General features: G+C 39.8%; 2 protein-coding genes and 1 long non-coding RNA gene across 4 annotated transcripts in view; 2 read left to right on the top strand and 1 right to left on the bottom strand.

Moving 5' to 3' along the window:
- agpat2 (1-acylglycerol-3-phosphate O-acyltransferase 2 (lysophosphatidic acid acyltransferase, beta)) overlaps positions 1–4,556 on the top strand; it is a 13,349-nt gene extending 8,793 nt beyond the window's left edge. Inside the window, exons 5-6 of the mRNA XM_086096577.1 lie at positions 1,480–1,552; positions 1,636–4,556. Coding sequence (XP_085952703.1) covers positions 1,480–1,552; positions 1,636–1,790 — 228 coding nt within the window. The 3' untranslated portion in view covers positions 1,791–4,556. The remainder of the gene's footprint in view (positions 1–1,479; positions 1,553–1,635) is intronic.
- Positions 4,557–4,639: 83 nt separating this feature from the next.
- On the bottom strand, positions 4,640–13,013 carry egfl7 (EGF-like-domain, multiple 7). Of its 2 annotated transcripts, none has more exons than XM_086096578.1 (8): positions 12,675–13,013; positions 10,323–10,537; positions 9,563–9,700; positions 7,854–7,966; positions 7,483–7,641; positions 6,232–6,311; positions 5,996–6,152; positions 4,640–5,530 (listed from the first exon to the last, which is right to left on the bottom strand). In XM_086096578.1, the coding sequence occupies exons 2-8, from the start codon at positions 10,403–10,405 to the stop codon at positions 5,511–5,513; spliced, it is 750 nt and encodes a 249-aa protein (XP_085952704.1). In that variant the 5' UTR covers positions 10,406–10,537; positions 12,675–13,013; the 3' UTR covers positions 4,640–5,510. The 2 variants fall into 2 exon arrangements, with proteins under 2 accessions (XP_085952704.1, XP_085952705.1); XM_086096579.1 differs by lacking the exon at positions 12,675–13,013 and adding an exon at positions 11,620–11,758.
- LOC147161529 (uncharacterized) lies at positions 7,219–11,485 on the top strand. The gene is made up of 5 exons (XR_015097244.1): positions 7,219–7,644; positions 8,891–9,054; positions 9,569–9,712; positions 9,804–9,872; positions 10,335–11,485. It is a non-coding gene; the product is annotated as an uncharacterized LOC147161529 (long non-coding RNA).
- Positions 13,014–13,857: the final 844 nt, after the last annotated feature.

The raw sequence follows: 13,857 nt of genomic DNA, 5'->3' as shown, positions 1-13,857 counted from the left end.
GCCAGATCGAGTGAAGCGGGGCAGCCCCCGGGAGATGTTTGCTCTGTCACTGAGCAAAGACCGAAATAGCTTGAGATGGTTGTCGAGTCGGGTAGCGCGGGGGGGGGGTCGAGTGGATAACACGTTTGTCTCACAGTTTAAGATCCGGGTTTGTATCTGAAATGACCATTTTCTTCATGTCAATCTGGCTTCCTTCACACATTCTAAAATGGCTTCTTAGGTTTTGCACGACTAAATTGTCCGCAGGTGTGAATTTATAAATGTGCCCTGCGAATGACTGGCGACCAATCCGGGGTGTACACTGCGACCCAAATCAGAACAAGCAGCATGGAAAATGGATGAATGAATGTTTGTAGCATCTCTGCTTGGTTATGGTCCAGGAAATCGGCTTTTAAATCAAACCGCACGGCACTGGCGAGATGGCCATCTATGGCCCTTGTTACCATGGTGACGCTCATTTCTGTAATCCTGTTACCGTTTGACATTGAACCAAAGACCACTTTTCACACTGCTTATCAAAGATGGCATCCCCACCTTTTTCCCCATATCATCATTTTAGGGCCCAACCGATTAATCGGTCGCCAATAATAATCGGCCCTTCAAACATCTGCCAAAGCAATCGGCCAGTTGGGCCAAATGGCCAATTATTTTCCCCTAAAAACATTGTAGTAAAAGAAAGCCGAAGTTTCCGACGCGGTGAAAGTAACCTGAATGCATCATTTTGCTTGTGTATCATTAGCAACTAGCAAGTGTGTTAGCGTATGTTATTCTGTTTTTTTCTGTTGTCCCTAAGCGTCCTTTAAGCTGTTTAATGACATCCCAGTTGGGCTTAGCTGTAAAACTAAACACTCGACGATAAGAATGACATCCAATGTCTTATTTAAATACAAAATAGGTTTTGTTTTTAAAACATTGCTAGCCTAATGCTGAATCGAAGAGCGAAGGGAGGATCACATTCAAATGCATCGACTTCATGAGTGTTTTTTTCCTTCAAATAATGAATATTCACACACAAATGCCGTGGGAAACACAATACCCACAAGTGAGATAACACGACGCAAAGGCACAAATTCTGTACACCATCGATGCTCGGCACCACACTGCCCCCAAGAGGCAGATGGAAAATTGGTTGGATTTCTGGCAAGAACTGGCTGTGTCCTCCAAGTGACAACTATCTCCCCAGTATTCTTTGTATATGTAGGCTATAGCGTGCCCCCCCCCCCCCCCCTGAGTAGGGAGATGTTTAGATTAAATTTCGCAGAGGGATTTATGGCAAGATTATCCTACAAAGAACAGCAATCTTCCCAGGAGAGTAGGATGATTTCTGGCAAATAATGCCCGTCCTCCACGCAACATCAATCTCCCCAATTGGTAGAATTTAGCAGGGAAATTTCTGGCAAGTGTTCGACATGTGACAACAATCTCCCTTGGATTGGTCATATGTCGTGATGTGTACTTTGACCTCCCATCCGTCTGCAGGCGCCCATTATACCGGTGGTGTTCTCCTCCTACGGTAACTTCTACCTACGGAAAGAGAAGCAGTTCAAATCGGGTAAGCGATGCTGGCGGCTTTACAGTCTTTTTTTTTTTAAACGTAAGTACCGGGTGCGAATACTTTTGCCACCTGTGCCGCAGGGACCATCCGGTTGAAGATCCTCCCGAAGATCGAGACCAAGGGCATGGCGTCCGAGGACGTGGCGTCCCTCGCCGACAAATCCTTCGAGGTGATGCGCTCGGCCTTCCTGGACATCTCCGGCTTGCCGTGCAGCAACGGGCCCATCAGGCACTGAGCGCCGTATCGCCCGCACGCCATTGTGTCGACCTCAGCCTCCCCTCCACACACACAATCTCCCGCAACTCTCTGGCCAGGCGGCCGGTCCCGGTCCTGGTGCCGGTCCGCACAGTCCCGACCCTCGCGGTGTCTGCGAGCGGAGTGACGGACGGCGAGTCCAGCTGTACGGATGCGCGTTGTTTTTCGTGCATGCCCTTGCGCGTTCTTCGCTTTGGATGCAGTTGTTTTGTTTTGTTTTGTTTTGTTTTTCTAGTCATCTCATGTTGCCTTTTGGTTTCGTTGGCTATTTTGGGATGTGATGGAGGACCACTTGCCACTGAGTTGATCTGGTGTGACAGAAAGCGGAGGTAAAATCATTTGTTTTGCAGACTTTCAAGTTTGAAGGATCCCATCTGAGTGAGTGAAATAAAAAAAAACGCGCTGATCTCAGCCACCATGAAAAAATACTTAATTTCTTTCATTAGATAATTTTTTTATTTTTTTTTTGCTGGGTACTTAATATTACAAGATGTATTTTCATTACGACTTTTTGGTCAAAAAAGTTTCACTTTTTTCTTTGGAGAAAATATTCCCATAAGATTATTTTTTTTACTTTTGCAACTTTGTCATTCTCATTTTTACTTATACACAAGTACAATCTTTTCAACGTATTACAACTTCTTTTTTTTCTCAAAATGTAACATTCTAAAAAAACTTTTTTTTTTTAAGTGGTTCTTTATTGCAACAATTGTCAACTGATTGGCGGGATCAGACGATATTTGGCATGTTATGCAAAATCTGTGATCGGCCGAAATGTCTTAATTTCCCTGATCAATGACGTCGTTGAGCAGTTCCACAAAATAAGACATTACTGTGTTATATTTAATGTTTATCATTATTATTTTTTGGAAGTTATTTTCCATGCATTTCAATTGACGTCACTTCGACGCGGGTTTTCGCTATTTTTGGGCCGCCGGGCCAGTCCTATGGCGGCAGTAAATATAAAAGGTTTTTTTTATAGATATTTTATTTCATCTTCTGATCCATTCGGTGATCAGTTATTGTTTTTCTTTTTTCAAACTCGATCGCTGATTGGCCTGATGGCGTAAAGCCTTTATTCTCTTCATTTTATGATATTATGTCCATAGTCTTGACTTCATTCTCCAAAGATATGACTTAAACCCTTAATTAAAGAGGGGGGGGGAGTTGTTTTTTCTTACAAATATAAATATTTTTTTCTCCTTAAAGTGAAACCCTGAGGAACGCTTAACCGCGAAAAGTTGGGGGATGATCATATTGCAGCATTTTTTACATACTGCATTTTCTTCTTGAAAAACAAACAAACTTGATTTAATTTTATTTTCTTGACCTTTTGCTCTTTTATGATCATTTAACTAAGGCCAGCTGCCTTGTCTCGTTTCTTTGTTGTCACATTGATGAAAAGTAGCGCAGGCAAACGTTTGCGTCCTTTTTAATCAGCATCATGAATTCAACATAACATGTTTTAGCTTAGCGACTAAACCCCGTAGCGTTGCTTTATTTAACGTTTTAACAAATGTCGGCCTTAACTCGTATTTTGTGAATGTATCCCTCTCGTCTATCGGGATAAATGTGCAAACTACTAACTGCATCTTAACGTCTTGTTTTTGTTTTTTTGTGTGCGTTATGAAAGTGAGCTGACGTCATTGCGCGCTGAGCTAGCGTCCGAGCTAGCGCGCGTCTATTGATTCAATGTTCAATATATAGCTGGTTTGACGAGTGACGCTCGCCTGCATTCGCTTCATTCACGTCCGCTCTACACGCGCACACATGCGTGTACACGTACGCCATAGTTAGCGTTGCATTAAAAGGTCGTAGGAATATTAACCCCAATATGAAGTACTTATTAATCCAATTGTTTGGCTTCTTTCCTCCACCGCTTAATATGTGATTTTGGTCTCACGAGATTTTATTCTCGCGGTGTCTCGTTATTACAACACAAATTGTGTTGATTTATTTCTTGGGAGGAAAAAAACTGATTAATTTTTTGCTTTGAAAAAGTTTGACTTTATTGAAAAACATTGCTACTATTTTCATAACATTACGACTACTCTCGTGTTGCCATTGAAAAAAATGGCTATTCACGGAAAAAAAAAATGCGTGTATTTTGGTTTTGATTACAAGAGGATTTAAAATATTTTCTTGATTTTTTTAAACTTTTGATTAAAAACAACAACTTTTGACTTCAATGTATTTATTATCGTCTAGTTTTGACAATAACAGTATTCGCGTTTTGAATGTCCAGTAGAACGGGGGGAAAGAAATCCCTGAACGGGGTGTTTTTAATCCATTTTATAACGCATCAGCCCTTATTTTGACCATCTAACCATCCAATTGGTCGAACTGTCATGCATATTATATAAGTGATCACATTTATGCTAAAGTGCAGTGCAGTTAATGGCTAAAAGTTTGCTGTTATTTTTTTGTGTGACCTCAAACCCTTCAATTCAGCATGTTAAGGACAATTGAGATAAAAAAAAAATTCATTTTCTAAAAAATTGGCTTTATTTATTCTTTTTATTTTTAAATAATTTTTACCAAAGCTATTAAAGACGGGATATAAGTAATACCCTTCAGTGTGTGTGTGTGTGTTTGTGTGCGCGTGCATGTGCGTGGTCACTAAGCCCCGCCCCCTTCGCAGTATTCTGGCTAATATTGACGATGTCGTGTTTTTCATTTGATTTACTAAAAAATGGGATAAATGTGAATGCCTTGCAAAAGATTTCAATAAATTTATTTCCTTTTATTTTTCATTATTTTTGGCTTGCTCCCTTAAGTTCCTCCTAAGGAGGTTTGCACACTGTTCAATCACTGAGTCATTGAGCACACATCACATTTTCGTTCACTGATGTTTTTATTACAAAAGGGCTACAAAAACAAACGTAGTGAGAAAAAAAATGGTTGTATTTTTAAATAAAATGTGAAAGGAAAAAACAAGTTAAGTCCGTCCTTGTGTGAGGACACAGCTGCTCTGGTGTCTATTTGGGTTCATGTTTGATATATGAAACATCAGACATATATTGGTTGTTACGCAACACATCAAAGACGTCTGTTAGATGGTTTGAAACAAGACGTTGCAGCTACTGTTTAAAAATGTCAGACATTTAATAGTTATTGAAAAATACATAAAAGATCTAGGCTAGTTATTTGAAACATCAAAGACACCATGATGTGATTTTAACATTAAAGCCAATGTTGCGTTTGAAACAGTTTTCTTTAAATGCGTTTAAACATCCAAGACACGATGCCATGCAACATCAAAGGCACACGTCTGGAGATTTGAAACGTCAAGCTCTAACTTCAAAGACAATGTAAAAGTTTGAGATCAAAGACTGTTTGAAACATCAACGACATGTTTGAACGCATCCAAAACTGATTTTGGAAGACGTGGTTCTTCTTGTGAAAGACAATCTAACCTTGACATGGTTTTCCAATTACTGCTAGAAACATCAAAAACACAATGTTAACAGTTGTTTAAATTAAAACACCAAAACATAATCTGAGTTTTTGAAACAGACTAAATATTTGAAAGCAAAGGACATCAGACGCATTAGTTTAGTTACAAAACATCAAAGTTATTTGAAGACTTGGAAGCGAACTTGTGGGGAAACGTCCACTTGCTGATTTGTGCGACGACTGCGCTCGAGTACGATCTCACTGTGTGCGTGTGTCGCCCATGTTGTTTCAGATTTGGTTCAGGCTAGTTTTCCTGGCAGGAGCCTAGAGGGTGGGGAAAATATGTTTTTACAAGGTATAAAGCGCAAGATTATATTAGTATGCTGCATATGTGAGCTAACACATTTAATTGTGAACTTAGTCTAATGTAGCTTAGCAGCAAAACAGATTTTTACCAAACATGAAACCTTTGAAAGCAACAGTTTACCATCCGGAACTTTTTGTTTTTTTTTCAGCTTGAGGCTTACTTAGCCTAGCATAGCTTAGCATTTTTTTTTAAAGTATAGAACAAAAACAGATTTTCTACAAACAAATATTTTGATAAGAGAAAATTAGCAACATTTTTTTCCCTGATCTTTTTACTGGGCTAAGATCCAGATTCCACTGGAATGTTTTCAAATTGTCTTTTTTTTTCCTTTTTTATTTATCATGCTACACGTACAGGCCAAAGTGTTTATTCCCATTCCTGTCAAAATGTTCCCAGATTTCCTGGACTTTTGCTTGACTTACAGGTTCCCAAACGCTCCTCTAAGAATCCGATCTGCTCGCTTAAGGAGTCGATGCGGTCCAGCTGTCGGAATGAGTGCGACAGCAAGGTGGCGCTGTTCTCCGAAGTGCCGTCCTCTGGGAAAACGTTGCTGTAGGGCGCCAGCGCCACCTGCAGCTTCTGTATGGAAATCCGAAAAATAATTACGATGCGGGAAGAAGAGACAAATATGGAAATCTGTGTGTGTGTGTGTACATACTTTCTCTAGAAGCTCCATTCTGTCCCTCAAGTTCTGCACTTCTTCCGTCACGTTCCCGGGAATGATTCCTGACGTTCCAGCTGCAGTCGGGAGGAAGCGAAACATTAGCAGGTAGTGGTTGGGATGGCATCTGTTGATACCAACTTAGCCCAGTTTAGCTTAGCATGGCTAACCCAGAAAAACATTTGAAATATAGTTCCCGGGAATGCTGGACCGTCAACACAAATTAATTGAGTTGCAGGGAGGCTGACAAGAATGTAGAACAAAAGGGAGGAACGAAAGGGGGGGTTTGTATATGGGAACGGCGGGAAAGTAGAGGTTACTAAAAATAGATCTGTTCAATCTCTCCCAGATGTGCTCCGTTACTGACAGAGGGGGAACGCCGCACACTCAGACGAGATGCAGTTGGAACCAAAAGCGCAGGTGTCGGCCAACCGGGCCAACGAAGAACTCCTCCAACGGCGGAATGTTGCTGTCTGCTGACCTTGCAAATGTTTTCAGATCAGGGCACTGCTGCAGCTTACTAGCCGAGCTTAACATAGCCCAGAACATCCTTTTTAAATTGCCGTAGTAGTTTTGCAACCGTTTTAAGTTCTAACCTGATTTAGCCCAAAATCTGTGTTCCCTATCAAATATCATAAAATAGCTTAGCATAGCTTAGCACACACACCAGTGGCCATTTTTTTACTGTCTCATTACGCACCTGCCACCAAAATATCACGCTGCCGCAACCTAGCCTAACCTAGCTTAGAATTTCTTAGCACAAAAAAAATATTTTAAACCTTTTAAAGCCTAATTTCCCAAACTTTTTCAACTCGAAGCACTGTTGTGACCTAACGTCCAGCTAACGTCTTAGCATACCTTACTTTTACACAACTGTTTATTTTGGTATTTTTTGCATTTCCAAGCAAATACATTAGAAGCTGCTGCACCATTCAAAGCAAAGCGTTTTGGATGTGTAAAGTTAAAAAAAAATTATAGACATAAAATATAGGATGAGGCAGAGCATAATGTGGAGGGGGGAAAACAACATAATTCATGCTTATGAGAGAGCTGCAGGGAGCGCCAGTCGCAGTGCATTATTACTCACGGTACGAGTTGAGAGCGGCATAGCGCGTACCAAAAGTAATAATGAGCCGCGAGGCTGGCTATGATCTCGTCTTCGTCTTCTTCGTCTTCTTCGTCTTCACAAAAATGCACAACACGGACAACGTGGAAAAACAAGTTTGCGTGTGCGTTTCCTTCGCTCACCTGATGGTGGCGCCGGAGTGGAGGCGGGCGCTCCAAGATGGTGGCAGGAGCGAGCGTCCCCGGCCAGGACGAAACCGTCGCGGCACGAGCATCGGAAACTACCGACCGTGTTGACGCACTGATGAGCGCATGGATGCTGCTCCACGCACTCGTCCACATCTGGTAAGAAAAAAGAAAAAGATTAAGAATGACTACGGCGCACTAGTGTGTCGTTTTAGTATTTTTTTCCCCCCTACTAGTGCTACAATTTGGCATGCTAGTACAATCTTAAAATGGATAGCTAGGATATTGCCTTTTAAACCCTTAGGCAGTTAGCATATAGCTTAGCATATAGCTTAGCATCGCTTTCAACGTGTCCTGAAAAGGGTTACCTTGGTTACAATTGAGTGAGTGGAAGCGTCGCCATCCCGGACAACATTTGGGGTAGAAGTTGGAGAAAGACGCTACTCTGCTCACCTGGCGGTATGCCACCGTGTACACCGTTCTGTGGAGACAAAAAACGCTAACGTTAAACACCAAACTCCTTTACGAAGCCAGCTCCAATGGGTTAGAGCTACTTTCGCTTAGCAACATGAAATTAATAGCAAAACCTATCATGAGTAGAGCCACAAAAAAAAGTCTCAAGAAGCCATGAACCAAAAAACACTGAAAGGCGGGTCATTTTGTGTCGAATAAGTCATTTTCCAGCCTTTTTGGCCATTTTTGAGAGTCATTAAAACTGTCTTAGAAATTTTGTCCACTGGCCACCAAATTTAAATGATATTAAACTACACGCATAGACAACTCTATACTGTCAAATGTTTTTGTGTGTCTTTGGAGCATCGTGGCAAAATTTGAAGACTCGCCCCCCCCCCAAAAAATGACACTTTATAAGCTAACTCGAAGGCATGCCCATTCTCACTTAGCAATATGAAATTTAATAGCAATAATTATCATGAGTAGAGCCACAAAAAAAGTCTCGAGAAGCCATGCCCCAGAACACACAGGAAGCCGGCCATTTTGGTTGAAAGGGGCCAGTTTACATCAATTTAATGCGATTTTCGAGAAATCTTTCCTAGAGATTTTTGTCTGATGGCTACCAAATTTAAATGACATACGAGATTTGTGAAAAGTCTCAAAAAGCCATACCACATAACACGTGGGAAGTTGGCCACTTTTGGATGAAAGAGGCCATTTTACTGTCATTTTAGATCATTTCAAAGGGTCAGTCATAGACAAACTTGTCCTAGAGATTTTGTCCGATTTATGTAAACTTAGGCAGATGGATGATTTTTTTTTTTCATTGCGGCAGATTTCTGTCTGTCGCCACTTTCATGTATCCGGCCTTTCCACCTTGCTTATAGCACGATGATGTCAAATCATGACTTTGAGGATGTGTATTAATTTGTGTAAATAATATGCTTATCAGCCTACCGCAGACGTCGGACAAGCTTGACTGCGGAGGAAGAAACGACTGCGGAGGAAGAATATATAACAAAGGGGAAAGACGAAGAAGACGTCCAGCTGCCTTCCATCCGCCCTTTCACTTGGATGACCGGGAATGCGCACACACAATTCATGAATGCATGAAAAGTAAGTGCTTGGATTTGACTAGAATGGTGCAGCGAGATTAAAAAAAAAAAAGTTTTGAAAATGGGGTTGGCCTTGGTGGGAACGAGCAAGCCAGGAGGACGACGACCAAAATAAACAACCAGAGCGGTCTCAGTGGGCGCACATTTCCCGTAGTTACACAAAATACTTGATAACTACACTACATTCCACTTTGGCCCACTTGTGTGTGCGTGCGTGCATGCTGTTGAGTAAACATCCGACAAAGTGTGCATTTTTTAAACTTCACTCAGAATTTATAGATTTTTTTAAAACAGTAATTTGTGTATTTACTGTATATATATATATATATATATATATATATATATATATATATATATATATATAAGCTATTTTTGAACATTACATTTTTGTATTTTTTTTAAAATATTTTAAAAAAATCAAGTCTAATTAATAAAATGTTCTCTAAAATATGAATTTGTGTTTTCTGTATACATTTTTAAAATATATATTTTTTATTTTTTTTTCTCACTTGTAGGTGCTGCAGAGACGGTGGCCCTGACACACGGTCATGTAGGGCTTGTGCAGCGGCAGGACGTACGACTCGGTTGCCGCGACGACGTGGTGATGCTGCTGGTGCTGGTGGTCCCGGGCGCCACACACCCTCCTCCTTTGCAAAAGAGTGAGAGAGAAAACGTTATCTCCATTTCATTTATGTATTTATTTAGTCTTACATTTATTTGTATTTATTAACTAATTAATTTCTACTGCAGTGTTAGCAGGTTAGATGTGGGCCTTTAAGGGGCGTCGGCCTAGCGAGTTACATCAGGAGCTGGACCCAGGTTAGTGTGAGGGTCTGGGCATACGAGTGTGTGTATTTATATATATTTTTTGGGGGGGGGGGGGTACTTTGTCATTCAAGGTGTCTTGAGCGTTAGAGACTGATGTTGCAATACACCAGAGGGATCTGTGAGCTCAAGTGCCAGGATGAGGCAGCCATTTTGCGTTCACACATTAACAAACAGCATGTCCTTACCATTATGAGCGTATAAACCGGTTTCATGAGTAGTTAGGATCATTTTGTATCTGCGTAGTTTGAAGGGCAACACACTTAAATAAAGTTTTTTAAGTCTTCACCGTAATGCAAAAAGTATATTTTTAATGGGCCTCCACCATTTGCTCTGTAGATTGTCTTTTACCCATATTTGAAACCAAGGTGGCTTAAAAAAGATAAGAAAAAAGAAGCTAAATAAGAAGTGTGTTTACCGTTATTTAATCGTTTTTTTATTTACCCGTGGTGGTAGTGAGCGTAGGACGAGGGCGTAGGTGCGGCGTGGAGGACGAGGAGGGCGGCGAGGAACGTCGTTTGGATCATGTTCCTTTCCCACGACGTTCCCCCTCTCTCTAGCTTTCTCTCACGCTCTTCCCGAGCCGTGCCAGCTGGAGCGACCAAGAGGAGGGGAGGACCAGGGTGGGCCGGAATGTGCTCCGCCAACCAGAGGACCACCTGAGAGGAGCACTCATTTTATTATGTCACACTAAACTTTTGATACTAAGTACTACCTTAAAAAAAAAAAAAAAACATTAGGATAACAGGCCTAAATGTTCACCCAAAAAAAGGTTATTTTTAATGTTACTGTAACCCTGTACCATTATGCACTATGCATAGGGTGGGGGGGAAATCATAATAATGTACCAAAAATATTTCTAAATAAAATATTTGTAAAGCTGTACCTTAAGTAAAAATGTAAAAAAATATATCGCATACCACTAGATGGAGTCCACATACTACAAGTACAATTACATTAAATAACTTTTCTTGGTGATGCATTTAAGCGTTTGTGGGTTTTCTGAGTAACATTTATAAAAAGTATTTGTTTATTATTATTTTTTTTTACTATTGTTTTTTTAGAGCACATTGTGTGTGGGAACATAAGAACATATTTTTAAAATAATTATTTGAAAGGTTGATTTGTAAATTACATTGAATTATATTTGCACATGTATTTTATTTTTGTAATATTTTTAACATCAATGTGTGAATTTTCCATAAATTATTTTACAAAGTTAAATAATATTTACTTCATAATTTATTATTTATGTAAGTTTTCTAAAAGATTATTTGTGAATTTTCTGTCATAATTTTTTTTAATTTAATTACTATTAGTTTATTATTCCTTTACAAAAAAACGTGTGAATTTTCCGTTTTTGGCCTAAACATAATTTTACTTTCAGTTTGCTTATAATCAATAAGGGGAAAAAATGCTTTCAAACTTATACAGCCTATTTTTACATACTTGCATGAATGAATGAATGTTAATGTAAAACATAAAAAAATAAAAATCTGTTAATCCTGTTTTGTTTCTATTTACGACGTATGACCGGACATACGGTTGTCATGACAGCAAGTGTCCACACGAGGACGCCATTTCGCCAGCTCTTACCCGACAACAGCGATTCTTGTACTCACGAGTGACGACGCGCGCGCTCACGTTCAACTCGCGTGCACGTACGAAGCGACCGAGCGAGCACGCACTACACGCGCACACACGCACACAAAACGGAAAGAAACGTGCACAGGACAGTCACCTTTGCTGTGGGAAAAGTCCAAAAAACAGAACCCCCCCCCCAAAAAAGTCCAACAAACTCGGTTCCGGTTAATATTCCAAGTCAAATCCACTCGTTATAATCCCAATCATAGTAATAATCAATCCGGTGATTGTGTATGTGTGTGTGTGTGTGTGTGTGGCTGGTCAGTACGGACTGTCACACTCACGGTGCGCATGGGGGGTGATGGGAGCACCTCCCCCCCACTTACGACCCCCCCTCTACTCCCCCGATGGACCCCAGCTCTCACTACTCAGTGACGTCATCTCGTCTACACTCCCTTTTGTCTTTCTTTGATGATGAATGAAGTCAAAACAAAACAAGAAAAAGTAATGCTGTCATACTGTAGTTTGTGTGTGTTGTTTTTGTTTAGGAGTATTTATGGATTTGCTGTGGTTATGCTAAGAAATAGTTACTTTTAAGTAAAATGTACAAGTTTTTACATAAAAAAAAGAAAAAGTAATGGTATTTATTAAAAATGTAAATTGCACATAGAAATACTTTTTTAATGACTTTTTACAACTCTAATGATCTATACATACTGTAGTATAGAAATAATTATAATTACTCATTTTTATGACATTTAAAAATATACATCATTGTCACACTTTTGCAATTAGTCTGTTTTCTGGTTTTCTGTTTAGTATAATTTTTTATTTGATTCATTTTCATCACGTTTTTAAAAGAGTATTTTATTTGGTGGGGTAATAATTTTAAACAAAAATTGTGTACATTATTTAATATAATATCAATTTAAAATGATTATTTTCAAAATAGTGATTGAATAAAAATGTAAAAATCTCAAAAGATTTTTTTAAATTATTTTGTTTAAGTACATTTGATTTTAAACAGATAGCATAAAATACAAAATAAGTATTAAATTACATGTGAAATTATTGTGCGCCGTTAAAATAAAAGCAAATCACGGAATTAGCTTGTTATTTATTTTTACTACAACTACTACTACGACTAAATGTTGTCGTAACTACAATCTTTGAAACACAACGTTTTCAAAATACACTTCTGTTATTGTTTACCTGTGCATGTGCAGGCCATTTAGCGCGTGGGTGGAGGCCCTCGTTGTCCCCTTCGAGCTACGGCCCTGCGGCCCAGCGTCTGCCTCCGCCATCATGGAGCCGTCCGTGTGTTCTGTGGCGCTGGTCACGCTGGTCCCGGTGGTCCCGGTGGCGGTCCTTCTCTGTGCTCCAAAATGATCTCTGGGCGTTTTTCCACTTGGTTTTATGCCGCGCTTCCTGTTGCAACTTAGGCAGGAACTGCACGGACAATCCCCAAAGCGGACTTCCTGTCACTGTTGGGTCCTGATAAAGAATGGAAAAAAAAAAAGAAAAGAAAGAAAAGTCGACTGGTGCAAAAACACGCTCCCATCTTAAGACGAAAAGTGATTTGGAAGCACTTTTTGGGGGGGTTAGTTCTCTTATTGCTTTTATGACGCGCTCCCTTAATGCGGATTGAATGAGCAGGGCCGTACAAACGAGGGTTTTACCTCATAACACGGACCACCCAATTTAGATGGGAATCCCCAAAGGAAATCATGGAACTGGTTATTCATCTAATCCCAGGTCAACTCCTTTTTTGGCGCATCACGTGTATATTGACTCGATTCGGAAAAATGGATTTTGATTGATTTAACAAACCCGAATCGAATCATTGCATTTTAAAATCGCCTCATCCTTGAATCGTATCAAACCCATGTGTCGATAAGTATCGAATCGTCTTTATTGATACGGCAAACAAAAAGTCAAAAGCTACAGCCATACCGTATCGAATCGAAACAAATTGTTGCATTTTAACATGGTTGCATCCTTGTATCGAGAATTCTATTACATGCAAGATGCACACCCCTAATATACATATATAATATATACTTATAACATCTTGACCTTTTTTGTCAATTTGCGCTTAACCAGTAGCCTGCATTTTTTTTAAATGTAAAAAACTAAAGAAAAAAACGAAACTAAAAAAAATATTTTGGGGGAAGACAAAAAAATAATCATAAAAACGAACAAACCTGCTCGAACTAACTGAATTTGAAAAGTCAAAACAAAGTCGAAACTGGAATGAAAAATGTGAAACTATCCGACACACACAAAAACACACACTTGTGGGGATGGTATTGATGGAGCATTTTTTTCTCAAGTAGTTAAGTATTAGGCTAATTAGAGGGAATTCATGGGGGGGGGGGGATTCTACCCTGTACCA

The sequence above is a fragment of the Leptonotus elevatus genome, chromosome 15 (genome assembly GCF_054856555.1).
Source record: "Leptonotus elevatus isolate MCC_2025b chromosome 15, RoL_Lele_1.0, whole genome shotgun sequence".
NCBI classification, from domain to species: Eukaryota; Metazoa; Chordata; class Actinopteri; order Syngnathiformes; family Syngnathidae; genus Leptonotus; species Leptonotus elevatus.
The sequence above is the reverse complement of the archived record's forward strand: the minus strand, read 5'-3'. Positions and strand labels throughout refer to the sequence as shown.

Bases quoted from the DNA above. Each gene is read 5' to 3' on its own strand.
- egfl7 (XM_086096578.1), bottom strand. From the start codon at position 10,405: ATGATCCAAACGACGTTCCTCGCCGCCCTCCTCGTCCTCCACGCCGCA. The intron at 9,701-10,322 runs GTAAATAAAAAA...TCTTTTGCAAAG, and splicing joins TACGCTCACTACCACCACGG to GAGGAGGGTGTGTGGCGCCC. The intron at 6,312-7,482 runs GTGAGCGAAGGA...TCCCGACTGCAG, and splicing joins CACTCCGGCGCCACCATCAG to CTGGAACGTCAGGAATCATT.